Source organism: Vulpes vulpes, chromosome 11 (assembly GCF_048418805.1).
Source record: "Vulpes vulpes isolate BD-2025 chromosome 11, VulVul3, whole genome shotgun sequence".
Classification (NCBI taxonomy): Eukaryota; Metazoa; Chordata; class Mammalia; order Carnivora; family Canidae; genus Vulpes; species Vulpes vulpes.
The window spans coordinates 100,719,764-100,742,805 of NC_132790.1; the positions used below are offsets into that span (position 1 = coordinate 100,719,764).

At 43.5% G+C, this 23,042-nt stretch overlaps 2 protein-coding genes across 8 annotated transcripts in view; one reads left to right on the plus strand and one right to left on the minus strand.

Annotated features, from left to right (window-relative positions):
• Positions 1-2,643, plus strand: part of KCNAB1 (potassium voltage-gated channel subfamily A regulatory beta subunit 1) — a 362,126-nt gene extending 359,483 nt beyond the window's left edge. For all 7 annotated transcript variants that reach the window (XM_072727225.1, XM_026006130.2, XM_026006136.2 and 4 more), the window contains one exon: positions 868-2,643. In XM_072727225.1, coding sequence (XP_072583326.1) covers positions 868-957 — 90 coding nt within the window. In that variant the 3' untranslated portion in view covers positions 958-2,643. The remainder of the gene's footprint in view (positions 1-867) is intronic.
• Positions 2,644-3,855: 1,212 nt separating this feature from the next.
• On the minus strand, positions 3,856-17,823 carry SSR3 (signal sequence receptor subunit 3). Its single transcript, XM_026006138.2, has 5 exons — positions 17,550-17,823; positions 16,795-16,921; positions 11,369-11,467; positions 7,517-7,648; positions 3,856-6,453 (listed from the first exon to the last, which is right to left on the minus strand). Exons 1-5 carry the CDS (start codon positions 17,680-17,682, stop codon positions 6,387-6,389), a joined length of 558 nt encoding a protein of 185 aa, XP_025861923.1. The 5' UTR covers positions 17,683-17,823; the 3' UTR covers positions 3,856-6,386.
• Positions 17,824-23,042: the final 5,219 nt, after the last annotated feature.

Consider the following 23,042-nt stretch of genomic DNA (forward strand, 5'->3'; position numbering starts at 1 on the left):
AGGGTCTCTAAGCCGCTGCCCCTTTCCACCGCCTCCAGCTCAGCCCCGGGCTACCTCGGGGTGTCTGACGGGGTCACGCCCAGCCCCCAAGTCCCGGGCGTCCCGGCTCCACACAGCGCCCCGGCGGCCTTCCGTGCTGTCACCCCAACTGCCCCTCCCCGGGTCGTGGCCGCGGGCGCAGCGCCCCCCTCCCTGGTCCCCGGGCCGAGCGGCCCCCACCCGGGCCTCTCACCGGAAACGGCCTCTCGGTGCAGAGCAGCTTGTCAGGAGGGAGACGCCGCAAGGGGACGCGTACTGGCTCCCAAGGACTTCGTATTAGAAAGACGTAGAGCATCTTAGTTCTCTGTAAGGACACACGGAGGGCGCTTTGTTTCGGAGACTTTATTCATGAGAGAGAGAGGGGCAGAGAGACAGGCAGAGGGAGGAGCAGGCTCCACGCGCGGAGCCCGAGGCGGGACTCGATCCCGGGTCTCCACGATCACGCCCTGGGCTGAGGGCGGCGCTAGACCGCTGCGCCCCCCGGGCTGCCCTAAAACGGAGGTTTTGAAGACGCTGATTTCCTGTTTCTCTCCCCTGTGATGTGGCCATTAGAGAATCTGAAATCCCGGGGCTATTTGCGGGAGCCGCACTTACGTTCCGCCTTTACGCGGCTACGCAATACTTAGAAGCAGCAACTGTGAGCCAAGCCCTGCCCTCGCCCGGGCGCAGGGGAGAAAGCAAGGTCCCTGAGCTCAAGGAGCTCGCGGGCGGGACGGGGCTTCCCTGGAGCTGCGGGTCGCACGGGTCCAGACGGCTTCGCTCCGTCCTGAGCACAAGGAACAAACGATCGGGTACTAACCTTTCCCTTTGTGCTTCTCCTGCTCTCAGGTTCTCCCAAAGATGACATCACACGTGGTAAATGAAATCGATAACATATTGCGAAACAAGCCCTACGGCAAAAAGGACTACCGATCCTAAGTGCATGAGTCGTGGGACCTGCATGGGTAAGCCGCGGTCTGTCCGTACAGAACGGGGTCACTAGCCGGCCTTGAGTCACTTAGCAGCCTGCTGCTCAACCTCTAGTATTCCCGGATCCTGAGGTACCTGCTGTCGCTACCACTGTGCACCCGAGTTACGAGCACATCTGAAAACTCACAACCAAGAAAATCCATTCTATTTTCTTATCTTGGACTGGAGTCACCTAGTGTTGCACCTCATGCTTACGCCACAGAGTATGCGAGGGGGAGGCCTGTCACCTTCAGGCACTTAGTGACTTGAAGGCTGTACAGATATATTTTTTCAAATGCATAAAATCCGCAGATGCAACGTGGGTTGCATCAGAAAAGAAAGAGTAGGCTACGTTCACTCAGAAGTCTTACTTGGGAGAATAAGCAGAAACAACTTCACTATTTTTTTTTTTCTATTTCTACAGTAAAGAGTTGTTTCCCTTGTCCTTCAACAAAAATAAAATTCCAAGGTATGCTTTCATTACCTTTTAAAAATATTCACTGTTGTTTGGCCCGAAGAATGCCCTGTATTGTGATTTACCCGAAGTATCTAGTAGGATCCTATTAGCATCATGTCCATTCACACGTAAAGGTGGTGAAAGGATGGTGAAAGGACGGTGAAAGGACGAACACCACGTCTTTACCTTGACACATTATGCCTAATTTAGAAAAGGGAGGATCACACTGCTATGGAAGCTTAGCCTTGAACAAAATGTAATATATCTGCAATTGAAGTGTTCACTTTTGACTACATTTTATTAAAACCTGCTTTATACTTTGGACTGCTTGTAGGCACAGCTTCTGCAAGTTTAAATATTTGAGCTTTAAAAATAAATAGACACATGCTCAGTTTTGTAAGTAAACCTGTAAAATACTCACAAAGGCAAATGTTTGCTGTTTAATTAGCGCTGGGACTTTATAATAGAAAACTGGTTTTTGAGGAGTTAACATGAAAGGGAATCACGGACTTTGTGAAAAATGCTGTCACTGCTCAGTATATGCTGGGTAAATGAACCTGCTTAGTAAAAAGCAAATGTTAGAAAATTTCCTCATTCTATAACCACATTATATGCACTAAACTAATGCATGAAAGTTCTCTGCATGGATGGGAGGGGCCTAGCCTCCTTGCACACAGACGCTGAGGGCTAACTCGTTACCTACCCTCATGAATATTCCACTTGAAAAAAACCTGAGAATATCTTGTGTGTACCTGTAAGGAGGGAAAACTCCGGGGGGGGGGGGGGGGGTCCTATGTCTCTATTTGGATACCTGAGCATGTACAAGATTCTGATTTTCTGGCTAGCAGTACCCCATAGAGAAGCCACTCTGAGATGTAAAGAATAGACTATCAGCTTAAAATGCTACTTTCTGTCACCATTTCTAAATACATATTTCATGACTAAATTCTAAATCTTAAAAGTGTTAGTGTGAAACACCAATAAATTTTTTTTTTTTTGTTACTACTACCTGTATTTTAATAAGAAAACAGTTTGGTTTTTTTGCCCAGTAGTATCAGATTAATGATGGATCATCCTTCAGTTGTTCATTGTGTGTTAAACCAGTGAACCGCTGTCTGCGTAAATGAGCTCAAGTTGTCTAATTGGAACTGCAATTTAACTTATTTGCTTAGAGTAATAAACGCATTTTGTGCATTTAATCTGAGTTATCTGATCTTTCATTATAAAGGAATATATACATATACCTCCATGAAATAGGCAGGAAGAATCATTTGAATAAAAATTATTTTGGCAAGTAAGCAGCACTGAATGAAACCTATCAAAAGATTTTAGTGACTAAACTTTTTTCTCCTCTTATTAATGAAGAAAATTATTAACTGCTAAAGATATCCTCTCTCACTGGGTTTTAAAAATACACTACACTGAGGCCAAAGGGTTTCAGAAACCTTTAAGAACACCTGCAGATTAAGGCCAAATGACAAACATCATTGCTTACCCATGGGAACAACTTTTTTTTTTTTTAGCAGACAAATCATCTGCCATAGTAAACATACTAGATTAGAAACGTCAGTTACATCCTTAAGAAAAGTTTCCACCTACTCCCATTTTCTTTGCTGGAAAGAATTTCTTAGCAGGGAGCATACCCTTCCGAAGGGTAACCAGGGGAGCAGCCATCCACACAGACATCTTAGACGCTTGTGCGCCTGGCTTCCCGCTCTAAGAACTAGCTTCATCCTCATCAATAGTGTCCCATCTGTCATCAGGTGTCAGAGCTTCACCTTCGCCAGCTTTGGGGCCACCACTCCTTGGCAAAGGGGAAACCAGGCCTAAACCCCAAGTTTTCAGTGTTCTAGTCCAGTGCTTTTTTTAAGGATGAATTTTATGAATTCTGGAGGTATTTTTTTTTACAGTAAAAAAGCTGGGGGAAGAATCCAAATTCAGAAACAGTTAAGAGGCAAAGGCCAGAAAACAGATGCCACGAGAACTCATGAAAGCCCATGAGAAGTTAGTCTCTAAATGCATCCATGAAAATCTAAACCAACCGCTCAGAAACCCTCCTAATCTTCAGTTAATTATCCTACCTGGGAGTCCAAAGAGGTGGGAGATAATCCCCCAGAGCCCAAACGGTGTCTACGTCTCCTTTACGTCTCCAGAAGCAGCAGGGACCAGCGCACACACGGAAAGCCCAGAACGCGGGTGGCAGGACAACGCGGCAGGCAGAGGGTGGCAGAAGCCAGACACGCTGCTCTGTAATAGAGCCACATCATGCCCGTCGCTGCCACACACACGTTCCCCAGTAATAAATGCACATCTACGTATGTGGGAAATTTAAATGGTAACGTCAAATAGTGTAATAAAGATGATGTACTTATTCACATGGCGCTCATAAACATGTCTAGGGAAAATACAAATTTTCAAAAGCAAAGTTTAATCATACTTAATAAACAAGAAAGACTTCACAAGGATTTTGGGTAGGACTCCAACCTCCGTATTTCAGTGAGCTTTAAACCTTGTAAGTTACTGTTTCCAAATTAGAATAATTAACCAAATAGGACAACCAGTAGATTTTTACTGGCTAAGAAGAATTTCAATCTTAAGATTTTTATGAAGTTGAAAATAAGAAACTAAAAATAGGAAAATATAAAACAAGCCAACACTTTAAGCCTCTACTTATTAACACAAGGGGGGGGGGTTAGTTGCTTTTAATCCCCTTTTTACTTTACTGGTGTTGGATATGGAGTCTTTTTACGATATAAATTCTGCAGCACGTTTTTAGTAACTAAATCAGATGCAGCACATCAAAATTCTATGTGCCACATAGCTTTGAGGATGGGGCGAGTTCTGGGGAAAAGTTCTATAATTTACTGGTAGAGTAGATCCTGAATGAAAATTGTAAATGTAAGTATATGCCTTATAAACTTACGCACAGAGAAATTCAACCGTAGGGAAGGCTAGAAACCATTAACCAGAACCAAAACGTGCTCTCAGTAAGATTCAGGACCAAAATCAAATTTTGCTTATTTGCTTTTCTACAAATTATTCAATTTCTGAATTCAAGAGACATTCTACTAAGAATATTAAACTGCTGCCCTCTTCACCACTCCATCTGGGGAACACTGTACCATAGGAACGGTGGCAGCTGCCCCCCTTCAACGCCGGCAGTGCCATCTAGTGGCCATGCTTTACCCGCAGTTAAAACAACAGCAACAACAAAAAAAAAAACTCAAAAACACACTTGGCCCAGCTCTGGTAACAATCAGGAGACCCTGACTGTTTGTCAAATAAGCAAATGCGTTTGGTACACACACCCCATATGCCACTCAACTACCGACCGCTTATTCATCTACCAAGAAAAGTAAACACATATAACCTCTCGTGTAGTACAATCCTTTGCAGTGACTCTCTTGCCATCTCCCCATTCATTTCATATTACCCAGTGATGGCACATGGATAATAATGCACTGAAGTAAATTGCAAACTTCTAGAAACAATGAGCAAATATAATCCTGAAATGAAGACAGTGATGATCTTAATCACTATGCAAGTGTGCCCTTGCCCGGGTCTCCCAAGTTCTTGGATGTGCCCTACCAAAAACACCCAACAGCATAAAAGATCAATACAGATGAACACCTTTCTATAAAATTATAAACAAAACCGCAAGTATTTTTTACAACATTCACCTTAAATTTAGAAGTGGAAACTAAAGATTAAAGTTAAGATTAGGAATTAAGAATAGGATCTTCCTGTTGAAGTACTGTTTGTAGGAAATTACTGGATATGGTCAAAAGCTAACATGAATATGAACCTGTATTACCTCCATAACCCTTTCAATAATTCAAGCTAAAAAAGCTTCCCAAACTTCTTCACATCACGGCATGCACCAGAAAATAATTATCTTTGCAAACATTGGTTAAAAATGCCAGAGCATGCTCTTGGCTGGACCCCAGGGGCTGAGGAGGTTAATATGAAGTTTTGTGCACGATCAATAGGAACCTGTGGACCAAAGGGTCAAATTTATGAAAGTCCTGATGGAAAAAATGCTGCACTAGATGCTGCGTAAGCACTAAAACCGCTGCAATTCCTTAGAGAGTTCATAGAATTCTGGAACTAAGATTACAAAACATTACTTTGATCTTTTACACATCAATATTCAGGAAGGAGGTTCTCTACTGAACATTCCTCTAGTGGTATGAGACCGTGGTCAAGGAAAACAATGACTCCAGTCTCTTAAAACAGGTCAAACCAACATGGTAAGGTTGAGCTGACCTCCCTGGCCACCCAAGGCCACAGCTATACAGCTGAACAGTATGTGCCTTAACCCCACAGGACAACTCTCCTAATGCCTGGCCGCTATTTTTAGGTTAGTACCCTAGCTGCCTTTCTTCTATAAAACAAAAACAGAACTTTTGCACCAGTTTCTTTTCCCCAAATTGGACACCTTGTTTTTAACTGTGAGTTATTTCAAATCACAAATTCAAGTGACTCGTAAACATGAGGCTGTTCAATCCCCAAGGGGGAAAGGATTCATTCTGATATTTATGATTCAAAAAAAGTTATAATATTGTGGTTAGAACACAAAGAACCACTTACTAACTTCTTGCTATTATAAATAATAACAGCTCAGTCCAGGTTACTGTGACCTCTGACAGATCAAGGAAACAAGTTATTTTCTCCTCTTGTGATTACAGCACATTACGAGACTTTTTACCTTTTAATAAATGTCCTGGACTCTGAATTTTCCTTTCAATTCATTTAATTTCAACAATCTGTCAAAAAAGAGCCAATAAACAAATACTGAATTACATTTTGTTGGGTTTTTCAAACCCTCCAACTGCAGACTATAAAAACATCTTGTGTGTCTCTCATTCTGACCACCCTGTTACTTTTCCATATACCACAGGCCACCCATAGATACAAAGCCAGGGGCCAAAGCCGGTACAGTCTACTTGGAGCCAGTAGACAGAAGGGCGATGAGGCCTGATGAAGCACTTATGGACAAAATATAGTTCCTGTAAAAATTTAATGTTAAGGAAATATTAAAAGCCCAAGAAGTAGTTCAACAAAATAAAAAGATTTTGCCCATCTCTTTGGAATGCACTATTTTCCTCCTGACACTATAAAACGACAATGACGTGCAGTCCCATTGTCTGCAAATGCAATTTACAAGACAGAAGGCTATAAAGAATGAAGAACATTAGCAGAAAATGTGTTCCAATTTTAAAAAGGAAACACTTGCAAGAGAACCTAGAATACATGATCACAAAGAAGACATGTGAATTCCATTTAACCTAAGAGAGAAGACTTTGTTAAGAAGGAACTTCTCCAACTTATCTCCGCCCCCCTTCTCCCCTCCCCCACCTAAGAGCAAAGGAAAAATAAGTTTCCCCTGTCCCTCAGTGTTTTAGCTACAAGTTGCCCAGGAAAAGCAGAGGCTCTGAAAGTTCACAGCCACTCTCAGCCTCAGAACTGGACTGTTGGGGCAAACCACTCTAGTGTTCCCAGAAGATACAAGTTGAAGGAGCTTGCTGTATTATAGAACATCTCCACCTGTTAAAAGTCTGGCTGCATATCCCTACCTAACACCTTTAATGAATTACGTAAAAAGAGAAGACTGATTCTTGCCCAAAAGCTCAATTTAAGAGCAGCCTGAAACACTGTTAAGATATCATGAAACCTGCCTATTTAACTGCACCGACTACCCACCCAATTCCAAAGCCCCAAAATATCAGCAGACACGTGCTTATGGCAGGAGCTATCAAAGATGGCAACTTTGCTTTTGATTCTTGGAACTTATTTCCAAGCAGGTATACAGAATCATATATGTAGGACTGCTTTGTAATAGTTATTATTTATCATTAAGTTGTACTTTGTAAACTTCAAAGAACTTTAAATCAAGCCCAAAGCCCCTCTTTTACATGTCCACAAACTTGCCTAGGGTCACAGTGCTATTTATTTAGTGCACTGATTCCCTAGGCAGTTTTTCTTCATAGTAAAATATTTAGATAAATCAAAACCAAAACAAACTACTGCTTCTAGACTTCGAAAAATGCTAATGAACCTTTAAAAGGATACACCGTTGGGTTGAAGTTCTTCAATATAAAGAAGGAGGCAACAATGACCAAGACCAGGAATAGGGTGTTGTTATAGAAGATGGAAAATGTTGTAGCTTCATAATCAGCAACTTCATTCTTCTTCCACAAAATTCTGTACACAAACAAATCAAGTTTACAAAAATATTATAGAATATTTTAAATACCACATGGCTCTAGTTTACTATATAAAGTGAGTTTTTCCTTAAGTATTCTGGGCAGAATGTGGTTTTTTGTTTTGTTTTGAAGATTTTACTTATTCATGAGACACAGGCAGAGGGAGAAGCAGGCTCCACGCAGGGAGCCTGACATGGGATTTGATCCTAGGAGTCCAGGATCACGCCCTGGGACGAAGGCAGGCGCTAAACCACTGAGCCACCCAGGGATCCCCACAAAATGTGTTTTTACTATTAAATTTAACCAGCATTTTTCCTGCTGAAAAAGATATTTTACTCTATTGATAAAAATAGCTGCTCGGTATATTACCTTTTCTCCCAGGCAGTCAGGGCTTTGGAGGAAGGGACAGATTAATTGCAATTGGCTTGGTTTCACCAGTGGCCTAAAAAGACATCGTTCTCTAGGTCCTCACCTAAAAAAACCTCCGCAATCAGTAGCCAGATGAAGCTTTTCTGGCTATTTGCTGGCTTGAGATGCTCAATAGCCTACAGATTTCAGCCTTCAATATGACACCTGAAGACAATCCCAAGGACTAAAAACCAGCCATGGCTCACAGAAGCAGACTTGTCTGCAATTATCTTTAGCCACTTTACATAATTCAAAGAGTCTGCTTCATCATTAGGAGGATTTTTTAACTTTGTAAAACCCATTTACTTTTTCTTTTATCCATTTTACTCCTTATGTTTTATTAACTGACTAAAACTTTATCAACTTTTTCTTTTACCTCTTCACACAGGCAGCAGGAAGTCCCAAGATGCCTATGAATCGGGTAGCCTTTACTCCATTTGGTTAATTAACTTTGTAAAGCAGTTTTTAAAAGAGTAGGTTGTGACCCATTAGTGGGACGTGAAATCAACTGGGTGGATTCAATGCTCAGAGAAAATAAATGAGTGGATTGAGACTAGCACTTTTTAAATAGAAAAATATTGAGTGTATCATCCACAGCAGGATAATTATTGTTTTGTGCAACATTTGCATGTGTGCAAGTTTGAGTGTATTTGGTTGAAAGGTAAAGTATTTCACTGTGGATTATTATCAAAAAGGTTGAAAGCCATCACCACTGATGCTTTGTCCTTCCCCAAAGATACACACCCTGGGGCTAGATAATCCCCTCCACCAAGCTGAAGGACAGCACTATGGCTAATGTCACTGGCAGCTCCTACACGTTATTTACCAAATGTTCTAATCCAAAGTCAACAAGCTTGACTAAAAGGAGCTAAATGAAATGAACTTACCTTCATCACAAGAAGTCTGTGATCTCTAATATACTCCAAGTTTGGGAGAAGTAAAAGATACATTAAATGCAACCATCAACTATAAAACAGCTCCTGATTTCAGAGAAGTTTAATTGTAAATTTAAAAATATGTGACTTGGGGGCAGCCCGGGGTGGCTCAGCGGTTTAGCTTCTGCCTTTGGCCCAGGGTGTGATCCTGGAGTCCCGGGATTGAGTCCCATTATCGGGCTCCCTGCATGGAGCCTGCTTCTCCCTCTGCCTGTGTCTCTGCCTCTGTCTCTCTCCGTGTTTCTCATGAATAAGTAAATAAAATCTTTAGAAATATATATGTATATGTGACTTGGAATTGGAGGAAATACATTATACTGCTAGGAAACACTCAGAACAAGTGCCTCTGTTCTCAAGACTGGTGGTTTTTGTGAAACAGTAACAGCACAAACTTCTGAAGACAACAGAAATTTTATAATCTTCTGACACTGCATTTTATGTATCCGCAAAACCTACACTACATTCTCCTTTGAAATACTGATCCAGCCAAGGGCAAAGATACTTCCTTTCCAATTCCAACCCTGAACCACTAGTACTGACTACCTGAATACAATCCTGAGGATTCTGAGACACATCCCAGGGTCAAGAACAAGCACCAGAACAAATCAAGCACATCTGCAGTGGACAGAGACCCATTTGCCACCTCTGCTGTAATTCATTACCTAAAACCTATAAAGCTGTAACAATCATTTTGAAATTGCATACTGTGATGTATACTCCAATTTAAGAACCACTTGTAATTCAGTAAAAAGATTTCTAAAGTGTCCTAGATTCTGTAACCTCTATTACCATGCAAAAATTTACAATCAGGAAGCTTTGTAGCCAGACCTCACTAAAGCTGCTGAGAAAAGGCATTCACCATCAGTATTTGAACACTGTACCCTTCACAGAGCGCCTGACTGGCTAACGTCAGTAGAGCATGCAACTCTTGATCTCCAGGTCATGAGTTCGAGCCCCACACTGGGTATAGAAAATACTTAAAATCTTAAAAAAAAAAAAAATCCTATCCTTCAGTTTTTATGAAGGATCCACAGAAGATAACGATTTCTAAAATGTTTTAGTGCCTTTTCAAAACCACTGTAGAAAACATCGTTTGTTAAGTCACTCAGTGTCCCTTAAATAGGGATCCACTTGACAAAATCCTTCCAAAGATTCCGTGCCAGGAAAGTTTCTCTTCAGAAGGACTTACATGTTGCTTCTCATCAGACAATGAAAGTGTAAGACCTCAGATGCTTCCCCTGACACTTGGAAGCTCAGAGCCAAGTTCAATGCTCAACTGCTGCAACTAACCCTGAGGTTCTTGTCCACCCAACTTTTCTTACTTTTAAAGGTTTCTGATCTTTCAAAACTGTACTTTCTTTCATATGCACTTTAATATTACAAGTCTCCATAAAGTCTTTCTGGAGCAAAGTGGGTTAAAAATTCCATTTTACAAAGCACTTCGTAGATACCAGAACTTAAGATCTACTAGGGACGCCTGGGTGGCTCAGCAGTTGAGCTCTCCCCTCCCAGCCTCTCTCCCTCATGAATAAATAAAATCTTAAAAAAAAAAAAAAAAAGTCCATGAAAACAACCTCAACTAGTGACTGTATTAAACCCATGTAACAGCTTAAGCACAAGTTTATCCTCATTCAGAGACTTCTGCTACTCAGATATTAGACTATTAAGCCTTCTAAGAGCTGTCGGCAGGAAAACCTGAGGGGTAAGGGCTGACAAATGTGGCAGAGATTTGGGCAACAGGGCAGAAACCAAGTTGTTTTCTTTTTCCCAACCAACGCAGATAATGAAGAACTGGCTGTCCCTAGGGAAGCTCAGGAATGGAAATACCACCACCTAAAAATGCTAACACCAACACAATGCAAACTCTCGAGACCCAGAGGGGTGAGGTGGCTTGCTCAAGGTCGCATAGCTAGCTATCAAGTGGCAGAACCAACCCTGGATACAGCTCTGTAGGCTGTACGCTAACCTCCAGGAGAGCAGTTGGGAGGACAAGCTCTGGAGCCACACCGCCCACATTCTTGCCCGCGTTCTTACCGTGGATCAATCGCACACTAATTTGTGCCCTTGGGCAAGTTACCCAAGGTTTCTGTACCTCAGTTTCCTCAGATGTAAAATGGAAATAACAGCCCTACCTCATAGAACTCTTTAAAGAAACAAATGAACACAGTGTATAACACAAAGAAAAGCATCTGGTAGTGGTAAAAACTCAGAATGCCAGTGATTGTTATTCCCATTACTACGTCTTCTGCAATATCAGCATTTAATCTCAGGCAATTCCATTATCCACATTCTTTAGGGAGAAACCAAACCAAAAATGTAATTTTTCTACAAAGTATCCCCTTTTCTGATTATCACCAACACTTTAGAAGTCAAACCTTTCATCTTTTTCCTTTCGAGACATCTTTCTGTTATCAGCTTCAGAGAGTTTTCGAGTCACTTCTTTGGAAACAGCATCCTCCCTCTTCTGTGCTACTCTGGAGGAAAAAAAAAAGGGGTAAGAAAAAAGGTTTCCACATGCTCCAGGAATGAACATCACACTATCTGAAACACTCTGTACTCCTAGTTTGTACTAGCAAGTATATATTTTACATTTCAAGAAATAATCTTGACAAAATTCCAAGTTTATTATACTGTAATAGCCAAAAGAGAGTTCAAGAGCTTCCAAGGTAACAGTTTATCAGTTATAGGTTTTGATTTTTGCTTGAAAGGGATAATTTTCCAAAGTTTAGGTATTTAGTATGGAAATAGGTCAAATGCTTTTAGCATAATTTAGTTATAAATCATTGTAACTCCATTTTGTGTTAGCCTATTTATATTTGTTCAAAAAATAAATTTGATTAGGCACTGGCAAATAATACAGGATTTCAATTCCAGTAAATAAAAGTACACTAGGCTTAAAAAACAAAAGGGAATTAACAAAAAGGAATATGTAACATTAAATTAATACTTTCAGCACCACTACAAAGAACAATTTCATTAAAAAGAAATACCACAAAGTCAGGGATCAACCATACCACTTTTAACTAAATGAACCACAGATTGTACCAATATGGAATCAGCCAGAAAAGGCTAAAAGTGTTATTCAAGATATCAGATCAAAATCTTCAGTGATGAGTCAAATTTTAAAAAACTATATTCATCAGAATATCTAGAAGGTGAATTTTATCAGGTGAGATTGCTAGTGAAAGAATAAAATTTAACCTAAGACAAAATATAAAAAAACCTCCCAAAGTTCATGACATTTAAATTTAACAAGGTGTATTTTTCGCAATATAGAAGAAACTGGTTAGCCATAATTATAGAATAAAAATAATTGATATAAGCAAAATCTAACCACCTACACAGTTCTACTATGAAAATGTTCAACACAGATTGAGATCTGTCAAAAGCAGTTCTTTCTGTGGGACACAGAAATCTGTTCACTCCATGTTCAATTAATTAATCCCTCATTACTAAGCTATATTTAGTTCTGGTTAGTATACCAAGGAAAGGTACGGAGAAATCAGGATGGACTCCTGAAAAGAAAGCCCAAGATTATCCAAGGCAATAGTTTTCAGCCTTTCTTTAACCACAAGAGCTTCTACAATGCCAATTAAACACAAATTCCCAGAGATCCAATTTCATCTGATTCATTTTATTATGGAAAAGTTCTGTTCTTAAGGGGCAGACTCTCATCCTGGAACCTCTCTAGCCGACCAGGCACTCAATATATTTCTTGAACTGCACACAAGACCAGTTTTTTCTAAGAAAGGCCAGTTGATAAGAAATTAATGTCACTTATGGAAGAAACCTTTCTGAGCTGAGCAGAGGGAAAAGAGATACACACACACATACACATCATCATCATCAGGATACTAGGACATAGGACTAAACTATGTTCTTAAGAGTTGACTATCTCCTAGTGTCTTAAAGGACAACTAGTCAATCATCTGTTCACAAGACAATTTTTCCTGAAGAGATCAAACCATAAGAACTAGTTCATTTCTCTCCTAGATCTAAAATTGTATCTTCACCTAACAGGAGCATAACCACCTGTTAGGTTTATGACAACTCAAGAAGTCCTACCCTCTGTTTTAGGACTCTTAGAAAGTAAGTCTCACTCAATGCTCAATGCTCTAGGACAAGGCAAAGGTCATTCTGGTGGCCCAGCACTCAACCATCTGAGATAACCCACAAAAATCAACTGGTTTTTTTTCTGTTATTAATTTTTTTTACATATTTTGGAATTCTTCCAGAATAAAAAAGAAAATTACTATTTAATTTCTTGGAAAAAAAAAAACATATTTGCAAACATTTTCTTTTTTGTCATGCCACCTTAAATTCCTACAGGCTCTCACACCCCCAATCTGACACGGCACATAAACATTTATTATGTGCCAGACACTACACTTAACATGTCACTTGTATTATTCAATCCTTACCATCTATGAGGTACCACTAGTATCCCCATTTAAAGCTCAGGAATCTGATGGCTAAAGAGAAGAAATGTGTGCCCAAGGCTATACTTTTTTTTTTTCTTTTTTTTTTCTTAAAGATTTTGTTTACTTGAGAGAAAGAATGAGCTGAGCGAGGAGCCAAGGGAGAAGGAGACTCCCCACCGAGCAGGGATCATGACCTATGCCAAAGGCAGCCTCTTAAAACCTACTAAGCCACCCAGGCGCTCCCCAAGGCTCTACATTTAAGAAAAGCAGAGTTGAGATCCGAATCCAGACTGTCAACACATAAGCCATCTTTCTTCTACTAGTAACATCTACCCATACTCTGCAACTTCCTGGGTCTTTGAGCTTTAACACACCTTGTAAATCCGGAGGGGCTTCAATAGGAGTGGCATTCTTTAACATTAAATCAAAACTATAATTAAAAAATAATTCCAGGGATCCCTGGGTGGCGCAGCGGTTTGGCGCCTGCCTTTGGCCCAGGGCGCAATCCTGGAGACCCGGGATCGAATCCCACATCAGGCTCCCGCTGCATGGAGCCTGCTTCTCCCTCTGCCTATGTCTCTGCCTCTCTCTCTCTCTCTCTGTATGACATAAATAAATAATAAAAAAAAAAAAATTAAAAAAAAAATAAATAATTCCACTATGAGAGAACCTGCTAAATCAGTAATCAAAATTTTACTCAACTAAATGTACCGTTAACTGGTATAAGGAACAAACGACATGGCAGTAGCCCTCAAGAAGCCTAGAATAGACAGGAGAAAGTATAAAAAACAATTTCAGAGGTGCCCAAGTGGCTCAGTCAGTTTAATATCTGCCCTGGGCTCAAGTCCTAATCCCTGGGTCCTGGGATCACGCTCCCTGCTGAGCACGAAGCCTACTTCTCCCTATGCCTCTACCCCTGCCCCCGCAACCTGTGTTCTCTCTGGCTCTGCTAGCTTGAATAAACTTTTCAAAAGAACCCCCCCCCAAAAAAAATTTTTTTTTAAATAAAATAGAAACCGCAAAAAACATAATTTTCTATTAAATTCATATTTAATTCCAAAAAGGTAAATGAAAAATATTACGCAGGACAAGTTAAAAAAAAAAAAAAAACACCCAGTCTTGAAAGGAGCGAGTTCCGAGGATATCACAAAGGGTGGGTAACACAAGGTGTGCCCACGTGTGAGGGCTTTGCTACCCACAGATGGCCACACTGCACAAGAAAGCCCAGGACAGCTGGAACCAGAATGGTGTTGGTGAAGAGGGCTGCCAAGCATAAAGACAACAAAGATGACCACTCTGCTGTCTAGCAGAAAGGCAGTCACACAAACCTGACTTCCTATGGGTCCAAGACAACAGAGAAGATGCTAAGGTCACTTTCAGCCACTGAGGCCATTTCTGGCCTTCATACAATAAATCCCTATTAACTGAGATCATCTCAACGTGTTTTTTTTTTTTTAACAGTTTATTTGAGAGAACAAGTGAGCATACCTCTGTGCACAAGCAGGGGAAAGGGCACAGGGAGAGACTATGCAAGCAGACTCCACTGAGTGTAGAGCTTGATGCAGGGCTTGATCACAGGACCCTGAGGTCATGACCTTGGCAGAAACCAAGAGTCAGATACTTAACCAACTAAGCCACCCAGGCTCTCCCATAACATGTTTCTATTCCTTGTGACCACACAAAGAGCCCAACACAGAAACAACAGACTTAGAAAGGATTTATACAATGTGTGTTCTTAAAAAATATATAATCTTTTACATTTTTACACACTTCTAAGAAAAAAAATGGGGATCCCTGGGTGGCGCAGCGGTTTGGCGCCTGCCTTTGGCCCAGGGCACGATCCTGGAGACCCGGGATCGAATCCCACATCAGGCTCCCGGTGCATGGAGCCTGCTTCTCCCTCCGCCTGTGTCTCTGCCTCTCTCTCTCTCTCTCTCTGTGACTATCATAAATAAAAAAAAAAAAAAAAAAAAAATGTAATTAGCGTAGAAAATCAGAGTTAAAAAAAAAATTTAAAAACCTTTCATGGGGGGATCCCTGGGTGGCTCAGTGGTTTAGCGCCTGCCTTTGGCCCAGGGTGCGATCCTGGAGTCCCGGGATCAGAGCTCTGCATCAGGATCCCGGCATGGAGCCTGCTTCTCCCTCCTCATCCTGTGTCTCTACCTCTATCATAAATTAATAAATTAAAAAAAAAAAAAACCTTTCATGTCTGAAAAACGGTGCATGGAGAACAAGAATCATACTTTGCAGTTTCATTTGACTTCAACAACATTAACTTACTTAGCAGTTTTTCTGATAAATCCCGTGATTGAGACCAGTGCCCAAGTGTTGTGATTTCACCCTCGAATCCTACTTCTCTAAATGTCAGAAGTGCTGTCTCTGAGTCAGTTATAATTTTTCTTTTTTTTTTTTTTTAAAAAGATTTATTTATTTATTCATGACAGACACAGGGAGAGAGAGAGAGGGAGGGAGGGAGGGAGGAAGGAAGGGAGGGGGAGAGAGAGAGAGAGAGAGAGAGAGAGAGAGAGAGGCAGAGACCCAGGCAGAGGGAGAAGCAGGCTCCATGCCAGGAGCCAGACGGGGGACTCGATCCTGGGACTCCAGGATTGCGCCCTTGGCCAAAGGCAGGTGCCAAACCACTGAGCCACCCAGGGATCCCCTCTTTTTTTTTTTTTAAAGATAGATTGATGACAGATTTTTTATTTTTTATTTATTGATTTATTGATTGATAGAGAGAGAGAGAAGCAGGCTCCACGCAGGGAGCCTGTTGTGGGACTTGATCCCGGGTCTCCAGGATCACGCCCTGGGCAGAAGGCGGCGCTAAACCGCTGAGCCACTAAGGCCACCCAGTAACTTTTCACAGCATTAATATGCCTACATATCGGGCAGCCCAGGTGGCTCAGCTGTTTAGCGCCGCCTTGGGTCAAGGGCCTGATCCTGGAGACCCGGGATCCAGTCCCACATCAGGCTCCCTGCACGGAGCCTGCTTGGAGCCTGCTTCTCCCTCTGCCTGTGTCTGTGCCTTCTCTCTCTGTCTCATGAATAAAAAATCTTAAAAAAAAAAAAAAAGATGCCTACATCTCTACACAGCTCAAGTTGATGCTTTATCGAAAATAAGACACAAGTGTTCAGACATCCTTGTACTTAAAAGTGCACCACGGGCAGCCCAGCGGCCCAGCTCGGGTGGCTCAGCAGTTTGGTGCCGCCTTCAGCCCAGGGCATTATCTTGGAGGCCTCGGATGGAGTCCCACGTCGGGCTCCCTGCGTGGGGCCTGCTTCTCCCTCTGCCTGTGTCTGTCTCTCTGTCTCTCGTAAGTAAATAAAATCTTTTAAAAAAGTGCACCATGTAATACATACGTTCACTTGAGAAACATACTTACTTGTGTTTGAGAACAAATTTCACGTTTTTGTATGCGAAAGCCACCAGGTAAGTGCTTACGAGGGTCATCACACTGTAGAGCACGGCCGACTGAATGAGATCCATATGCCATATTCGCCAGTACAGCCCTGCATCAGGCCCGGGTGGGGGGTGGGGGACAGACAGGAGGAGACCGTTAGCACCCAGCCTGAGGCCCGACCCAGCGTAGCCTGCGAAGTCCAGCCCGGGGAGAGGATCCGGCCCAGCACCTAGGAGGCTCAAGTCCTGGCCGCGCACCAGGCAGGCTCGGGAGCCGTGAGGCGCACCACCTCGCCACCCCCACCCCCACCCCCATCCCCATCATCCCCATCCCCCGGCGCAGGCGAGACGTCGGCCCCCGGGAGGAGAGCGGGTCCGGGACGCCCCGCCCCCGCGGCCCCGCGCTGACGTGGCCGCCCCCCGCCCCCCGCCCCGCCGACGTGCCGCGGGGGCCTGCGCGGCTCTCCCCGCGAGCGACAAGCAGGCCTGCCCCGTTGGCCCGAGCGTGGGGCCGAGCCCGTCCGAGCGCCGGCGCCCAGCGCGGCCCTGCAGCTCCGCTTCCACGTCAGGTCGAGGGGTCCGCTCCGGTTCATTAGCTTCCCCGCGGTCGGTAAGGCACGTGCGCAGAGCCCGTCACGGCGGACGGCTGTGGGGGGCCCCGACGGCCCGGAGCCAGCGAACCTCCCGCCCGCCGCCCGGCCGGGCCCCGCCACGTCCCCGCCCCGCCCCGGCGCTCACAGATGGGGATGGCGGACACGATGAAGGCGTTCCCGAAGAAGAGCGCGGAGGACTTGGCCGACAGGTTGCGGCTGAAGTCCTGCAGGAGCAGGTCCTCCTCGGACTGCTGCTTGGAGCCGCCCTTGGGAGCCATGGCGGAGCGGCGCGGGGACCTGCGGGCCGGGCGGGCCGGACGCCTCTAGCACCGCCCCCGCGGCCGCCGTACCCGCGAGCGACCCGTCAGCGCCACGCGCGGAGGCGGGACTCGGCGCGGCGCGGGAGCAAGCTCGCCCAGGATTGGCCGCCGCTCCCTACGCGCCGCGGCCTGATTGGGCAAGCCGGCCACACTTCCGGTTCCCGGCCCGCCTCTAGCAGCCGGCTTCCGGAGGGCGGGGCCTTCTGGTGTCAGGCAGGCCTTTTTTTTTTTTTTAAACAAAAACTTTATTGACATCCCACTTCTCAGGGCCCATCACGCTTCCCAGGTCGACGGAATTCCCAAGTCGGAAGGCACCGTGGCCTCGGGTCCGAGCCGGCCGTTCAGGGAGCCTGCGGGGAGCGCCCTGGGGCACTGGGGGAGGAAGGGGAGGAGGGTGGCGTAGCTAAACCCGCGTTCAGTCCCTTCTCCTTCACTCCCATCATCTCCTCCCGCAGCCTCAGAAGCCTGGACGGGCACCTCCGGCGGAGAGCCTGAGGGGAGCGCGGCAGAGCTGGTCTCGGGGCGTCTCCCTTTTCACGGAAAAGGCGGCACTTGAGCTTCTGAGGAGCAACAAGATAACACACTTACAAATCACGACTTTATTACTTTTTTTTTTTTTTTAAAGATTTTCTGTATTCATGAGAGACACAGATCGAGTCACGACGCGGGACTCGATCCCGGGACCCCGGGGTCGCGCCCTGGGCCGAAGGCGGCGCTGAACCGCCGAGCCACCTGGGCCGCCCACAACTTTATTACTTTATCCCAACGCGATCTCTACAGGAAGGCGGACTCCACAGCCCTGCTAAGACCTAAAACTAAGTAAAGAACATGGTGGCTAGGCAGGCCTCCTCTAAAGCTCAGAAGATTGAGTAGGCCTGTTAGAACCACCACAGACCATTTTTAACTCGTTGCATTATCACTTTTTCTTTAAAAAAAAAAAAAAAAAAACTCAACCAGGGGCCCGTAGGTGGCTCAGTCGGTTAAGGGCCTGCCTTCTGCTCAGGTCATGACCCCAAGGTCTAGGATGGAGCCCAACCAGGGGCTCCCTGCTCAGCAGCGGGCCTGTTTCTCCCTCTGGCCCTCCATCTGCTTGTGCTGTGGACTCGCTCTGTCTTAAATACATAAACAACTAATCTTAAAAAAATACTTCAATCAGAGCAAAAACTTCTTTCCTCTACATTACTGGCAGGAGGCAAACTTCCCCAACCTTCAGCTTCCCTATCAACAGATTAGATGAGATTAAGATGAAAGATCTACTAAATTGCGATTGATTTACACGGTTTCCATTCTAATGGAGCTTCCGGTCTTCAACTTTTCAGCCTATTCTCTATATAAGTACCAGAGGGAGTTTTCTTGAAATATAAGCTTCTAATAAATGCAGGAAGCCTTCATCAATGGCAGCAAAATAAGAAAAAAATAGACCATTTAGTGATTTTTTCAGAAACTTAAGTATTCATTTAAAAATATCTGCATCACATCCCTTTCAAATGGTAAAATGCTCTTTTATTATGCGATGGTGGTGGAAGAAGAGAAACTTTCTCTTCCAACGTACCACACCCCCCCCCCCTCAGTTTTTTCTACTCATTCGTTTAGGCTAAAATGCTGTTTTTCAACACTAATGCTTCTTTCCCTCTCCATCTGTGACCAATTCATCAGCAAAATCTTTTGCACCTGTCTCTATACCTAGATTTCTTGTTTTTTATAAGCCAAGGATGGTAAAAGATAAAAATCAGAAAGCTGTAAGGTCAAAAGGGACAGATAAAAATATTTAAAAGAAAAGGGATCCCTGGGTGGCGCAGCGGTTCAGCGCCTGCCTTTGGCCCAGGGCACGATCCTGGAGACCTGGGATCGAGTCCCGCGTCGGGCTCCCGGTGCGTGGAGCCTGCTTCTCCCTCTGCCTGTGTCTCTGCCCCTCTCTCTCTCTCTGGGACTATCACAAGTAAATAAATAAATTAAAAAAAAAAAAAAAGAAAAGAATGATGAAATTAAGAATTACACCTGAGAAAAGTATTTAAACAAAATAGGAAAGCTATAAGTTTGAAATGTAAAGTAGATAAAAGCAGCATTATGGAAAGGATCAAAGAAGGTAGCCTAGAATTAATAAGAACTAAAGATAAGATAAACAGAAGAGAATCTAAAATAGTAGGAATTTCAACTTTTTAATGGAGGTAAGATAAAGAAATATGGAACCAATAATGCTAACGACAGAGAAGGTTTTTCGGTAATTTTAACAATGAAGACATGAAGATAGCACACTCGAAGTATGGGACAGTGTGTTCTTATACCAAATGCAATCTAGTTCCTTTTGAAGGAACTAAGGAACCCAAAAATCTAAGGATCACCTATATGTAGCACATGTGGCCATGGCACAGTAGACAAGCAAAGTGCTTAAAAAAAAAAAACAAAAAGAAGGGTAAGCAATAGATTCTGTGCAAAAATCCGCAGTATATTTTGGCTATTTCAATATAGTTCAACTCTAGGAAGGAACCAGATGGACTTGATTCCATCCCAGCTTGATTCTGCTCTGTGAATTTAAGGCTTAACATTTCCATTGTATCACTTCATACTTAGATTGGGGAAAAAAAGAGGGGGGTGGAATTTAAAGAAATATTTATATCTGGCAGGGACATAGAAAACAAATTCATCCACTGCTGACGGCTTCATGGAAGAAAATCCAACAAGTTAAAAATTAATACACCTTTCTTGTGACAGACACTGCAAATTCCCTAGCCAGTAAAGAAAAACACAGCTTTTCACTGGGACCTTATGAAAAATAACAGATGAATCATCATGGGCTACTCTGGGGTAGGAGTGGAGGGGAGAAGCTCTCCATTTTACAAAGTCCATTTGAAATGCAAATCTCATTATGGAAAAGATTTTTGAAAGAAGAGATGAAACACTTCTATTAGTTTCTAGGTATATTTTGAAGTCCCACCTGAGAAAGGATTTACTCAGTCAAACTACATATTTCAGGCACTGATAGGTAATTCATTGGTTCATCTCTTCATTCAGCTAGGATTTATTGAAAAGCTACTATGAAAGGTACTATGCTAGAATCTTAGAAGTACCCAAATAATTATTATTATAATAACCAATGTGAGTCTTTGTTATACATCCAGGTCTATGGTAGGTTCTTGATATATCATCTAATTCAATTCTAGGAGATATATATTATCCCATTTCTCAGATGAAGAAACAGAGGCACAGATTAGCAAAGTAGCTCACCTAAGATCCCACAGCCGGTAATTGGTGGAGCCAAGTTATGAACCCCAAGCAATCAGACTCCAGGATTTCCACTCATAACCGTGCAGGAGTTCTGGTCTCCTCCGTACCAGCAGAATCTCAAGGTCTAAGTGTTTGCTCTGCTGAAGCCCTATTTTGAGCAAACAGCCGAGGGTAGCTTCTCGTGTGCCAGTTGCCAGGCAGAGCGATGCCACACTGCAGCTCTAACCGGCACAACCCTGCACAGATAGGATCCTGCACCAAACCCATAGGCAAAACTCATGACCAAGCTTGGCCTCACAGTGGAGTCGGTCTCAAGGAGTGTGAAAACGTTAGAAAGAAACAGTTATTAGAGGTGTGCAGAAACAAAGCCAACTAAGAGGCGAAAACCAAAAACCATAAATCATCAGCAGCCATAAATTAAAGAAAGGGAAATTAGATGCTCAATGGGCCTCAGGGCTTTCTCATCTCCCTCTAAGCCTGAACAACACCTGCAGTGAAGCAAAAACGAAGTTAGAAATATAGTAAAATAGGCAATATAAAAATATTTACGTGCAAATGAAAGAGATGGTGTTCAACATAGCTTATCTATCACCTCTTCCCCAAAATGTTTAAGGCAAAGGTAACAAAATCAAATGCATACATGATCCAGACAAGTAACCTGTGACTTAATACAAAATACACACTTGGTCTCTGCCCAGCTTCCTGACACACAACTCCTGAAATCCTTGGAATTACCTGAGTGATACAGGTGAGAGGCTTGTTTTTTTTATAAGCCCCTTTCAGCCACACCTGAATTTATGTTAATGAGCTGGCTCTTCCAGGATGGGAGCTTGCTGTGCGAGGAACCAACCTCAGGATTAGAGGATTAGAACTTCCAACGTCACCCCCCCACCACCTCTGGGGAGGATAGAGGGAAGAGGAGGAGCTGGAGAGTGAATCACCAATGGCTAATGACTTAATCATATCTGCGTAAGGGAGCCTCCATAAAAACCCTTAATGGGATTCAAAGAGCCTTTGCTGGGAAGGTGGGGTGCCCAGAGAAGGCACGGAGGTGGCCCTGTGTCTTTTCCTGAACACTTTGCCCTTATGCATCTTTTCCATACGGCTGCCCCAGAGATGCATCCATCATAATAAAGCAGTAAACCTTAGGTAAAGCACTTTCCTGAGTTCTGGGCGCTGTTCACAAGTTATCAAAGTGGAGTAAGGGGTTGTGGGAACCCTTGATTTTAGCCAGTTGGTCAGAGGCACTGATGACAATTTGGGATTTGAGATTAGCATCTGATGTGGGCTTTAGTTTTGTGGGGCTGAACCCTTATGCTGTGAGTCTAAACTAACTCTAGGCAGTTAGTGTCAGAAGTGAGTGAAACTGTAGGACACGCAGTTGGTTTCTACTGAACATCAGAATAGCTTAGCGTGGAAAACCCACATATTGGAGTCAGAAGTGTTGGTAGTAGAAGGAAATAGTGGGGTCTTTTTTTTTCCTTTTAGAACTGCAATAAGTGAATTATATAAGCCAAACACAACATCTTTGGGGTTTAATCGGCCCCATAAATTCCCACATTTATGGACACTTGAATGTATTCAACACAGGAAAAAATTTAAGGCGTTGCAACGTGTGTTTTTCCACACCACCGAGCAATTAACTCAGTTCTCCTCAGACACTGACCAAGAGTTCCCCAACCTGAACTCAGTTCTGACACTATATACCTGGAGACAGTGTCAGATCCCCCAGGTTAAAGGCTCAGCCCCGTGAGATTGCTCCCACTTCAGATACCAAACCAGCTATAAATTCGAGACTTTCATGACTCCCCACCACCACCACCCGTTTGATTAACTTGCTGGGGCAGCTCACAGAACTCGGAAAGCCAGTTTACTCGTTAGATTACTAGTTTATTACAAAGGATGTCGAAAGATACAAATGAATGAGAGGAGCAGATACCTGGGGCAAGATCCTGAACACGAGAGCTTCAGTCCCCGTGGGCTCAGGAGCTGGCAGGCTGGACGCGTTCCGGTTCACCAACCTGGAAGCTTTTCAAACCTCCCTCCTTTGGGGTTTTTAATGCAGGCTCCATTACAGAGGCTTGATTGGTTAA

Bases quoted from the DNA above. Each gene is read 5' to 3' on its own strand.
- SSR3 (XM_026006138.2), bottom strand. From the start codon at position 17,682: ATGGCTCCCAAGGGCGGCTCCAAGCAGCAGTCCGAGGAGGACCTGCTC. The intron at 11,468-16,794 runs GTAAGTATGTTT...TTTTTCCTCCAG, and splicing joins AAATTTGTTCTCAAACACAA to AGTAGCACAGAAGAGGGAGG. The intron at 6,454-7,516 runs GTATCCTTTTAA...AAATTTTTACAG, and splicing joins AAGAACTTCAACCCAACGGT to GAACTATATTTTGTCCATAA.